This window comes from Hermetia illucens, chromosome 4, assembly GCF_905115235.1.
Source record: "Hermetia illucens chromosome 4, iHerIll2.2.curated.20191125, whole genome shotgun sequence".
NCBI classification, from domain to species: domain Eukaryota; kingdom Metazoa; phylum Arthropoda; class Insecta; order Diptera; family Stratiomyidae; genus Hermetia; species Hermetia illucens.
In genome coordinates this window covers 114867861-114879512 of record NC_051852.1, presented here as the reverse complement: position 1 = coordinate 114879512, position 11652 = coordinate 114867861, and the positions used below count along the sequence as shown (strand labels likewise).

Below are 11652 nucleotides of genomic sequence, written 5' to 3'. Positions count from 1 at the left end.
CGCACTCCCCACCTGTTCAGCAAATGTCAAAACTAAGACGGGCTTCGAAAAGTACTAACCGAGACCTTTCATTTGATACCCCACATCACTGTATTTGATAAAAAAAAAATTACACCCACCTTTTGCCTGTATGGGGACCCCCCCCCCCCCTTAAATTCAGCGTAAAAGGATGTAACTCATTATATGCGTGAGCGTTCACAGTTCCCAAATTTGGTGCCAATCGCTACAACGGTCTCCGAGAAAAATGCGTTTGACGGACAGACAGACAGTAAACCGATTTTAATAAGGTTTTTACACAAAACCTTAAAAAGGGAATCATACTCTGTATCTTTATCTCTATCTATCTTTTTTTGAGATTAGAAAATGAACGTGTGTTCGGTAGTGCTATTTAAGGGGGCAAACAACATTAACAAGCCTATTTTCATGTAGGTTTTTGGGATTTTTTAGTGGAAAAAATTAATTGGAATTCAATCAAATTTGGACATTACGTTAGTCATATTTCGAGTAACTTTTGAGAATTTTTTTGAAAAATTTAAACCAAAAATAAAAAAGTTACGCAAGATTACTCGGCTGAAGATCATAACTAGAGCTTTCCAACTGCGGACCGTGTAGAAACTTCAATTTTTATCTGAAACCAAAAAGGTTTTAATTTTACATTTCATACATATTTTCTAAGAATATGAACCTGAAAGCAGTTGGCAATAATTATAATAAAAATAATTGTAGTTGTTAAAAAAAAATATTTCAATTTTCACCATTTTTTTCACTAATTATGCGAATTTCGCATTGAAATTTTTATAGCGCATTCTAGGATAGCTATGCAAACGATCTATGCAATAAATAAAAGTCGGCTCTAAAACCTCCTGGCGAGGATTATTTAACCCTAGAAGCAAAATCTCCGCCCGGTCCGTATAAAATGAAAAAAAAAAATATTTGAATCAATAATTATTTATCTCTCAAAATTATTATTAATTTTAACTTCAATGAAAAAAAAAAAACATTTTTTCTATTAAATTCTATTCGAGATCAATAATTTTTTCATTATAATTATCTATTTGGCTTTTTTATTTTTTAAATCTATGGCTGACCTTAGACGATAAGTATTTCACTAGTTTGGCGTCGGTCAAGACGAGAAAATTATGGTAGACTGACCGTCTAGAGTATATTTATGGAAATGATTGATGCATTGATGAGAATTTATATTTTTGAATAAAATCTGTCAGTCTTGCTGGATTGTTGATAAGTTGATTGTAGTGTAATTGTCATTGTGTGATTAATCGAGACATGACCTCTGAATGGTTCGGATCTTTAAATACATGCAACAAAAATGGTTTTTTGTCATCTTATTTATACTACTACTACACGTCAGTCTATCAGTATTTCATCAGTCAATTTTTGATAGAGTGAATTATGGCAGACTGATGAAATACTGATCGTGTAGGGCCAGCCTATGTGCACAGTCTATATATCTATATAAAAACTATCAGCAACGTTGCTGATTTTTCGTGTTAAGCAACGTTATGAAAAACAGGCGCAGTTGTTCATCGGTCTAGAGTCGGTCGGCCTCGCTCTACTCGGACAGAAAGGGTCGTTGAGAATTAATCGGAACCCTTGTCGCAAGCAGAAAATCATAACGTCTGACATTGTGACCGAATACCTGAAACTAAAATCTTACAAATGATATGCTGGGCTCCTCACTCCACGATTGAAGCGTCTCAGAGTTAAGAGATCGAAAAAGCTACTGCAAACGTACAGCAAAAGTTTGTTACAAAAAATTATGGTTCGCAGACCAAAAAATTTCTACAATTGAACAAAAATACAACAGGCAGAATGTTCGGGTATACGCAGTCATTATATCACCCCAAAGACAGAGTCCCATGGATCCAACGAGTCCACCATCCGACATTGGTGATAGTTTGGTGGGAATTCTCCTGGAAATGTGTCACTCCTGTCCATTTCTGCACTCCTGAAGTCAAAACCACTGCTTAAATTTACAAAGAAACTGTTCTCGAACCAGTAGTCGAGCCACTCAATGAAAATTTCTTCGCTTGTGAACTGCAGCGAATAAGTTGAAACGTTGTTAACAGTGGGTCGTGCACAATGTTCCAGCATTAATCCGTGCTATAATCGAGAAAATTAACCAGCAGTTAATATTTTATCGAAGCTGATACGACAGTTCCAAGTTTATTTTTTACATCTCTTGATATACAAAATAACCATGCTTGCTTTATAATGAAAGTGTGAATTTCGCCTTGTTATTTTAAAAGTAGGATATGATGGAAGTTGACGGTCGGGTGGTATCGGTTGCAGGGTGAAAGGTGGATTAATACAAATGATGGAGCATAAAATCTGGGAAATGCCTGTTGAATCAACACCAACAGCTCTACTATCAAACCTTATTTCCACCTCCAATTGGTGATCGCGGAGACTTCTTTCATAATGAAAAAACTGCAGACGGAGAGGGATAAAGGGGAGTCTCCCACGTCTAAAAACGGAACAAATTGTACCAACCGGTCCTCCAGGTTGAGTAAGGCTGGCCTCACGCGGAAAAGAACCTGTTACGACGAATCCAGCAACAAGAACGGACAAACAAATTGCCTATTTCTCATGTACAGATTGAATGCTGCCCAGCAGCTAGTCGACACCCTGCCCCAATATAAAGCTGATGTAGCAACATTGAACGAGATGCGCTGGACAAAAACTGGTTTCCTGGAGAAAATATACTACATCATATATTATAGCGACTATCCAGTAAATCATGTGCGCGGAGTGGGTTTCCTAGTCAGCCAGAAAATGAAATCTGTTGTTATTGGCTTTGAAACCATAAGCGATAGGAAGTCCACTCTGCGTTTGCCAGGAGAATTTCGAAATATCATTATCATCAACGGTGCAACAACCAGTTTCCCATATAGGCCTGTCTTAGTAAGAAATTACAGACATCCTGGTTTTGCGCCGAGGTCCGCCAATTCAATATATTTTTAGAAGCTGTCTGGCGTCCTGGCCTACGCCATCCCTTCATCTCAGGCAGGGTCTGCCACGCCTTCTTGTTCTACCACTTTCTATTAAGGCTCACGCCCATACAGAGAAGACTGCAGAGCCGAAGAAGAATACATTCTACGAACAGTAGAGCAAATCCTCGAAGCCTGCTCCAAGTATGATGCCAAAATCAGTTAGGTAGGGGCGGAGCCCATATTCAGGCGATACGTCGGCTCCCAAAGCTTATATAAAAACACCAATGATAATGGACTGCGGATTATTCAGTTAGTAGTATCGCCCGAGATGGTTTTTGGAAGTACTTGGTTTCCACGGAAAGAGGTTCTCAAACAAACGTGAGCCTCTTCAGATGGGGCCACTTTTAACTAAATTGGCCACGTGTTGATTGAGCGCCGCCATTTCTCAGCCTCGATGAATGCCAGAACATATAGGGAAACCAACATAGACTCGGATCACTATCTTATTCGCATAGTGCCCCGAGCTCAAGTGAGAGTGAATACCGAAGTCATCCACAACCAAGCCCTCCGTAACACGTATAAGGGGGAAATGGATGCTGCAATAACAACAGCTGATACAGGTTCTGGAGGTGAAGTATCGACAAATGATCTTCACAACCGCCTGAAGAACGTTATCATTGATGCGGCCATAAACATATTTACCCTCAGTTGCAAAAAAGAGTCCGATTGACTGTTTCAACGATGAATGCAAGCTAGCAACGGAATGGAATGGAAGAATGCCGCACTCTCACGAACTCCGTCGAGTGGAGAAGTCATTTCACAAACAGAAAAAGCAAGCTTGGAAGAGCCAAAAGATCTGTGCATTCGAAAAGTACAGGGAGTAATCGCACCAGGTGCGGAAGTTTTACCAGTTAGCAGGGTGAAGTCGTATACACCTCAATGTTCATCCTGTTTTTATTATTTCAATTCCACGTAATTTATCGGCTTAAGTCACAAGGAGCCGAAATGATTAAATATGGAAGCGGTCAACTACACTAAGCTGCTCGTCAACTTATGCTTAGGGGGACAGCGAATCAATGCCTGATGGTACCACATTGTTGCATACCATTTATAAGATATTCTCCGCTATCTTGCTAGGCCGGATAGCCCTATACACCCAGAACATCATTGGTCTAAACCAAAGAGGCCGTATGACAGGCAAACTAGCAAAACGTTAGATTTTCTCTTTGCGTAAAGTGATGGAAAAACTGTTGAAACATGGCCATCAGTTTTTCATCGAATTTAAGGCCGCCTATGATAGCATAGTCAGGGTAAAATTGTACATCGCGGACACTTGACTGGGTTCGAAAGAAGAATTTCTGGCCCCCTATAAGAGGGTGGACGATTCCGTAGTCTATATAACGATGAGTCTCTGAGCGATACCATGACCATCTGGTTGTGGATAAAATTTGACTCAATAGGCTGCGGTAGGCGGATTTCTTAATCCATATGGATGAGGATGATTCGAGCCGAAGTCAAAATCTATGTTAGAAAAAGAAGACATGGCTAACCCTGCATCAGATAAAACGATGGAGTAGGCCGGGATGGCAGACAGCTGCAAAGGACATCCGTGCAAAACCGGGATGTCCGGATTTTCCTATTAAGACGGATCCGTGGCGGATACGTTGATGATGATTATGGTATCAGAAAGGGGTGTTGAATTTCCGGTAGCAGACAAAATACGAGTAACTTAACATTAATCAGCTTTCATGACTGACTAGATATCCATGTTGTGTGTACCATATAGATTTTTAGGAAATTCCTGAAAACAGATTATGCACAAAGCCTAAGGAATCGGAGTCCGATATCCGGAGAAGCTTTATTAATATATTAAAATAAAATTGAGATGCAGATTCTTTCTATACATTTATTTATAAGTTACCAAAAATTAAGTCTAAAATATCACCAAAGATTCCACAGAAGAGAATGGGCAACAGTTACCTTCCTATAACACTAAAAAGAATGTACGAACTACAGGCGACAATACCATTGTGTTCTGCAGCAGATTGCAGCTCCTCCATCAAGTAATGTAATAACTATTCGAGATTGCAGCTATGAGGTGCTATCCAGGACGATACATCTGTTTACCGGCGTTTCTTCTTGTCCTGCTTACGAACCCTGAAATGGGGCCTTTTCGGAGTATTTTGTGAAGACGAATGCTCTGGGCTGCACTCTCCATTCTCACTGAACTTTAAAATTTGAAAACATCACAAAGAGCCATTAGTGGGAAAATCAATCAAGTTAGCATCAAGGACCTACCCCATGACTGCCGCTTGGCGAAGGATTCGGCAGGAAAATGCACGCCCCAATGCAGATCAATTGAAAGATTGCTCCCAGATATAATCCATATCGAATGATAGATGACAGCAAGTCCTCACTACCTAAGTTTTCGAAGGTCGTGTCCATTCTGTGTTTCAGCAAATTTTTGAATACCGAGGCTCCTCCGAAAAATTTCAGTACAAGAGACGTCAGATGGCAGAAACAAGTCTATCAACAACGTTGCCATAACAAGCTGTGTATTTGTTGCGTTTATTTTTGACTGTTACTGTACCTTGCGGTGGAAAGAAGTTTAGAATTTATGAATTAAAAAGTGCCTCTCTATTAAATTTATAGTCAAAATCGAGTAATTTGTATATTCCTTCTGCATGTAATGTTCATTCCTTCATCGAAAACTCCAAAGGAACAGAGTTGTGTTGTTGTTGTTTGCATACACTCCGTTGTGTCAAAGTCACATGTTGCCATGTCAACGGCGTCGTAAACATTGTCCGTTGTATTATGAGTCTAAACACTGACCTGCTAGAGAAACTGGAGGAGTTGATTGAAAGTACAAAACTCGGTGATGACTCGGAAGAAAAGAAGGCGAAGGAGCCGTCCAGCTGCAACGAGCCACCGCATCCCACATACGAAATCATTCCAAAATTCTACCATAAATTGCCGAAAAATGCGGACAATTTAGCTCAGAAACTTCGTGAGGAGGCGAGATCCTTGTTCCTGCAGAAACGAACCAAGGAATTGCTTGATAATAACGAACTGAAAATCCTATGGGGAATCCTCGAAAGGAACCATACTCAAATTACTCCGCTGGGTGAGCAGTTAATTGGGTACGACGACTACCTGAAGGTTATAGAGGAGTCCGGAGAGAAGTGTCGGAAGTACCTGACTGCTTCCTTGTTCGCTCGGTTGCAGACTTCTTGTGGATATCCAGGGAAAGTGAGTATAACGTCAGTGTTCAATTATACGATGCGGAAGGTGTGGATGCAGCAGACACGGATCGGGTTGTCCTTGTACGATTACACAGGACAGGGTTTCCTGAGGGAGACGGTAGGTCATTTTCCCCTTTCTTATCTGTAAAACCATTTTACTATTGCTTACATATCTTCTAGGACCTGGAAAACTACATTCTAGAGCTCATTCCTACCCTCCCTCAACTGGAGGGCCTCGAACACTCCTTCCACAGCTTCTATGTATGCACAGCTGTCCGAAAGTTCTTTTTCTTCCTCGACCCATTGCGTACGGGAAAGGTTCGAATTCGCGACATCCTTGCCTGTGGCTTTTTGGACGACTTACTAGAATTGCGGGACGAAGAAACGCCTAAAGAATGTCAAGAATTAAACTGGTTCTCCGCTACGTCTGCCCTGACTGTTTACGGCCACTATCTGAATCTCGATAAAGATCACAATGGAATGCTGAGCAAAGCGGAACTGGCGGGCTACGGTTCCGGAACGTTGACTAACGTGTTTTTGGATCGAGTGTTCGCAGAATGTCTCACATACGACGGCGAAATGGACTACAAAACTTATTTGGACTTTGTTCTGGCTTTGGACAATCGACACGAGCCGCAGAGCTTGCATTATCTTTTCCGCATTTTGGATGTGGAGCACAAAGGTTACCTGACGGCGTTCACATTGCATTATTTTTTCAAAGGCATTCAGGAGCAAATTGTTGCTCATAAAGCTGAGCCGGTGAATTTTGAAGATGTGAAGGACGAAATTTTCGATATGGTGAAGTCTGAAGATCCTACGAAGATTACTTTGAAAGATTTGATTAATTGGTAAGTACTGGGTGACATTTTTGCAATAAAATCTAACTTGCTCGTCTTCGCTTTACAGTGGACAGGCTGAAACCGTGGTTTCGATTCTCATTGAATTCCACAAGTTCTGGGCGTACGAAAATCGAGAAGTAATTGTTGCAGAGACCGCGTCCGACGATGGAACGCACAATGTGTGATTTTTTATACGAAACGAGAGCCACCGAGAACAATCATGTACTTATTTTTGTATTTGATACTTTTCTACACAATTCCTTGCCTTACATTCCATATTATAATTCCTAGTAATAGAGACTTTTGAAAATAAAAGCAAAAGTTATTTAAGAAAAATCTGCAGCTTAATTTCAACTGCTGTCAACGAAAGAATTGCTTTATCATAAAACGATGAACATTATGCCAAAATTCAGTGCAGCTTTATAAGAGCATTTCGCGGTAATCCTAGTATTCTTCTGGCAATTCCAAAATTGGTCGTGCTTTTTCATACATGCTCCCCAAGCTCTCAATCAATAGTTTTGGCGCTGGGGAATTGTGAATTTGTTCTCTGCTCAAGCTCAAAATATTGGTAACGATGAAAAAAATTGCAAGAACCTACATAAGTTTCCTTTAGCTGTGTCTACAATCCCAGCGAACGCCAGCACTTTCCTTACTTCAGATTTGTCCTTGTTTTTAAAGCTCAAAAATCAATTTTACAATATACGACATAAGGCAGAGAAAGACTCCGAAAAGTTTAGTTAGACTGTAAGTTTGGCTTTTCTGCTTCGAATAGGCAGAGAATGATGATAAATACCAACGGGTTGGCTCACCGCAATCTTCCTATTTTTATTAATGGGTAGAATGGGACGTTGAATGATTTTTATATGTGGGTTGCGTTATTTCCGCCAACGACGGCACTGAACTTTAATGTCGCTCGACGCTTTATTAGCGTTAAATTCGCCTTCGCTATTTTGTCTAAAATCTGAAAATGGGAGTCCCGATGTAAACATCAAACTGGGGCTATTCCGCGCCAATATTTGGTGTTGCGGTATATAGGAGCAGTAAACTAAAAGTGATTGCCATTGTTGCTTCAAAGTTGCAAGCCGTCATTAACACTTATCTTTTCTTCTTTTTCTTCAACCTTTGTCCCGTTCACAAGCGGGGTCGGCTCGTCGTCGTCAGTTTCGCCATTTGGCTCTATCGAATGCCTGATCTGGGTGCAATCTCGAGGCTTTTAAATCCCCATCCAGCGTATCAAGCCACCGTTGTTTAGGCCAGCCTTTTGGTCGTTTACCATCGACTTCGATGTTCAGACCAATCTTGGCAAGTGAATTCTCGTTAGCACGAATTACGTGACCATACCATCAAAGACGCAATTTTTCCACGATCGATGCAACCCCATAACGATCGTGGATATCCTTATTTCAGATGTGATCAAAACGTGTCACGTCACTAGTCCAACGCAACATTTTCGTCTCCATTATCGCAAGACGCCGTTCATTGTCTTTGATAGTCGGCCAACTCTCAGAACCATAAAGAGCGACAGGACGGACGACATTGCAGTAAATTTGAAACGTTCGTTGATACATCGATCACAAAGAACACCAGTTGTGGAACACCGCTTCATCCAGGTTGCGTTAATGCGTGAAACAATTTCATAACGCAATTCTCCATTGGCTGATAGCGTTGACCCGAAGTATTTAAATCGCTCAGTTTTGGGCAGATCACTGCTGCTGGTGGTGATTGTGCCTGTTTCATAGGGATCGGTCGTCAAAAATTCAGTTTTGTTTAAATTCAATCTGAGACCGAGTTGCATGAGGCGATCATTTCATTTTTGCTATCAGATGCTAGGAAAACATCATTTGCATGAAGCAATTTGTAGGGCGCTGGACTTATCGTTACGGTTTTATCGGGGATCTTTGGCTTGACACAATCTCAAAGAAAGAAGTACTTCGGCGTTCGAACAATGTTGATGTTGATTAAAAAGCGGAAGTATAGTGGATAGGCTTCACAATCAGGAAAATTGACAACTCTATTTGGGTATGCAAGAGAATTAATCCAATTCTCTAGGATGTTTGTCAAGTGGGTCGCCATAGAAATCGGTGGAGAAAAATAGTAGAGGAGTAGAGGCTTCTCGGAATTCCTAGAAGGAACTGAAACTTATTTAAATAAAGGGACAACGATACTAAATAGGCAACAAGCTTTTTCTATGAGGAGGTATGTCAATTTAACGAGGTCATTCTGTATTTAAACACCGCTATTGGCAATGTCGCGTAGAGACAAGTATATTTTAAAACATACAAGATCGTAGAAAGAAAACCTGATCCCGGGAACGCAAAGCAACGATAGTCACGTGCGTGTTCAGTTGTTGTAGTCTGAGAAGTCCCTTGCCAACTGGTTTGATACGAATTTCTCCTTTAATGCTAATAACGATACTTAATTATGAGATTATATTCGAATAATGCAACCTGGCTAGTTTTGCCGCAAACTTCCTTCTACTGCCAATGGAATAGTGATAGTTCTATGCAAAATAATCTCGACTCAAATTACTCTATTATGCTTTTCTTTAAGTTTAAATCGTTCTCCTACAACGATGCAATATACCAGAATTCTAACCCATTGGCAGGATCTGTTTCCTTATTTTTCAACTACTTGATTCGATCTCCGCCCGAACGAAGGTATATGACCACTCTCGTCGATATGCCCAATTTTCGCCACAATACTATTCATAAAAGAGTGTTACTATTATTCTTACGGCAGTTAACACTGACGGAAATTCGGTTCTGATTCTCATAAATACAACTTTTGGGATTTTCATGGAGAGCATCCAGTCATGGCAGGCCTGCAGGAGTTTTGTATGTAAGCTACGACACGACGTTTGGGGCAGCGTTCATACGACTGCGAAGCGGTATGCACAGAATGACAGGGTTGAGATCAGCTAAAAGGAAATCTGCAGTGCGAGCTGGAGCTAGCCAAGGTGGTAGATGTGGATGTGGATTCATGGGGACCTGGTTATAAACTGCTCATTTAACGCCGAGGAGACGGGTCGCATCTGGTACTGGTACTGGTAATATTTCCTGCGTATTCTTTTCGGGTTGATATTAATAGCGAAAAAGATAAAATAAGAGATCCCATGATCCGATGGTATCTCGGCAAAGGTACACAAAATCCTATTTCAATATTGGCCGAAAATTCAACGCTTGCCTGAAGGAGGGCATTTTTTGCCGCGCTGACCAGCAAAGACAAAGGAGGTCCCGATCTGCCGTTTGCATATGTCATTTTGATTCAAAACAGAATGTGTCCTAATGGTTAAGTACCTACTCATAGATAAACCTTTTCGGGGAGATCAAAACAGCGACGAACAAGTCTGCAGAGATTTTGACTTTAAATAGGCAAATGGTAAATGTTAAGAGCTCTACTTCCAGCGCTCTCATGAGCGCGATGCGGTTTGTACTGCACCACCATGAAGAAGGAGGGACTGATGTTCTTAGCAAAGAGGCTAACCTTAAGTGCTACTGGTAATTGCGGAGGCGGAAGCTTTGCGAATAGGGTCTACCGACCGTACTGCCTCAGAGCTGGCCGAGATGGTGGTTGAGAAAGTGACCCCTTTCGCTAAGGGAAGCAAAACTATATTCGCATTGACTATATTTACACTGAATTTAACTGAATGGAATGGGGCGCTGGCAAATGCAGCTCTGTTGCAAATTTCGTTCGAGTTCTCTCGTGAAGAAGATTAGAGGTCGACCGGCGGGGAGAGAGAGATGGCAGAGGGTTCTTCCTCCTCTCCTCTCCCTAAGGGGGGAGAACGAGGGGCCAAACTAGTGTGCCAAACGATTTCAGGCTAATTCTCTGATGACGTGTTTAGTTGGAAGCCCGACAGCTCACGAGCGTAGGGATTCAAACCTCTGTGTTTAAACACATCAGTTGCAACGTACGCCGATCCTGAAGGTTTTCATTTTTAGCCATCAGCCAACGAACTCTTAATGTCAACAAAAGCTGGTTCGATAAACCTTCAATATAATAAAGCTACGACAGCAGCAATTAATCGGTTGAAGTATTAATAAGAAAACCTTGGTTAGTGGGCGAAAGAATATACGTAATAATGCTGCACCACCTACAATGCAGGTCGAGAACATCGTGATCTACTGCGAGATTAATAACCTCTTGATAATCGTTAGTGAAGGTGGGAATATACACCATAGCGCGTGTGGAAGCATTAACAGCAACCGGAGTGATGAGTACTTTTACGAATTATTACTAATATTATATGTTAGTGTTCGGAGAGCTGAGCGGTTATAGCACAAGGCTATTGTACGGAGGGTCGCGGTTCAAATCTCAATGGTGGCAGTGGAATTTGTATCGTGATTTGACGTCGGATACCAGACAACTCAGCTTTGAATGAGTACCTGAATCAAATTAAGGTAATAATCTTGGGCGAGCGTAATGCTGACCACATTGACTCCTATAGGGTACCGTAATCCTGAAGTCTAAGGTTACGGTCTTGAATGAAGTGCTCTAACACACTTCAAGGCCCTGATGCAATTGGATTGTTGCATCAACGAGTATTGTTATCATTATAACATGATATATTCGAAATTACTCTCTTTACCATTCGAGTCGCCTCAAATATGGTGCGGTGTA

At 41.2% G+C, this 11652-nt stretch overlaps 2 protein-coding genes across 2 annotated transcripts; one reads left to right on the top strand and one right to left on the bottom strand.

Annotated features, from left to right (window-relative positions):
* Nucleotides 1-4839: 4839 nt before the first annotated feature.
* Nucleotides 4840-5492, bottom strand: LOC119655914 (protein anon-73B1). Its single transcript, XM_038062079.1, has 2 exons — nucleotides 5250-5492; nucleotides 4840-5179 (listed from the first exon to the last, which is right to left on the bottom strand). The coding sequence occupies exons 1-2, from the start codon at nucleotides 5394-5396 to the stop codon at nucleotides 5075-5077; spliced, it is 252 nt and encodes an 83-aa protein (XP_037918007.1). The 5' UTR covers nucleotides 5397-5492; the 3' UTR covers nucleotides 4840-5074.
* A 134-nt stretch (nucleotides 5493-5626) lies between these two features.
* On the top strand, nucleotides 5627-7368 carry LOC119655913 (serine/threonine-protein phosphatase 2A regulatory subunit B'' subunit gamma-like). Its single transcript, XM_038062078.1, has 3 exons — nucleotides 5627-6311; nucleotides 6374-7041; nucleotides 7100-7368. Exons 1-3 carry the CDS (start codon nucleotides 5766-5768, stop codon nucleotides 7215-7217), a joined length of 1332 nt encoding a protein of 443 aa, XP_037918006.1. The 5' UTR covers nucleotides 5627-5765; the 3' UTR covers nucleotides 7218-7368.
* Nucleotides 7369-11652: the final 4284 nt, after the last annotated feature.

Bases quoted from the DNA above. Each gene is read 5' to 3' on its own strand.
- LOC119655914 (XM_038062079.1), bottom strand. From the start codon at position 5,396: ATGGACACGACCTTCGAAAACTTAGGTAGTGAGGACTTGCTGTCATCT. The intron at 5,180-5,249 runs GTAGGTCCTTGA...CAAATTTTAAAG, and splicing joins CGCCAAGCGGCAGTCATGGG to TTCAGTGAGAATGGAGAGTG.
- LOC119655913 (XM_038062078.1), top strand. From the start codon at position 5,766: ATGAGTCTAAACACTGACCTGCTAGAGAAACTGGAGGAGTTGATTGAA. The intron at 6,312-6,373 runs GTAGGTCATTTT...CATATCTTCTAG, and splicing joins AGGGTTTCCTGAGGGAGACG to GACCTGGAAAACTACATTCT. The intron at 7,042-7,099 runs GTAAGTACTGGG...TTCGCTTTACAG, and splicing joins TTGAAAGATTTGATTAATTG to TGGACAGGCTGAAACCGTGG.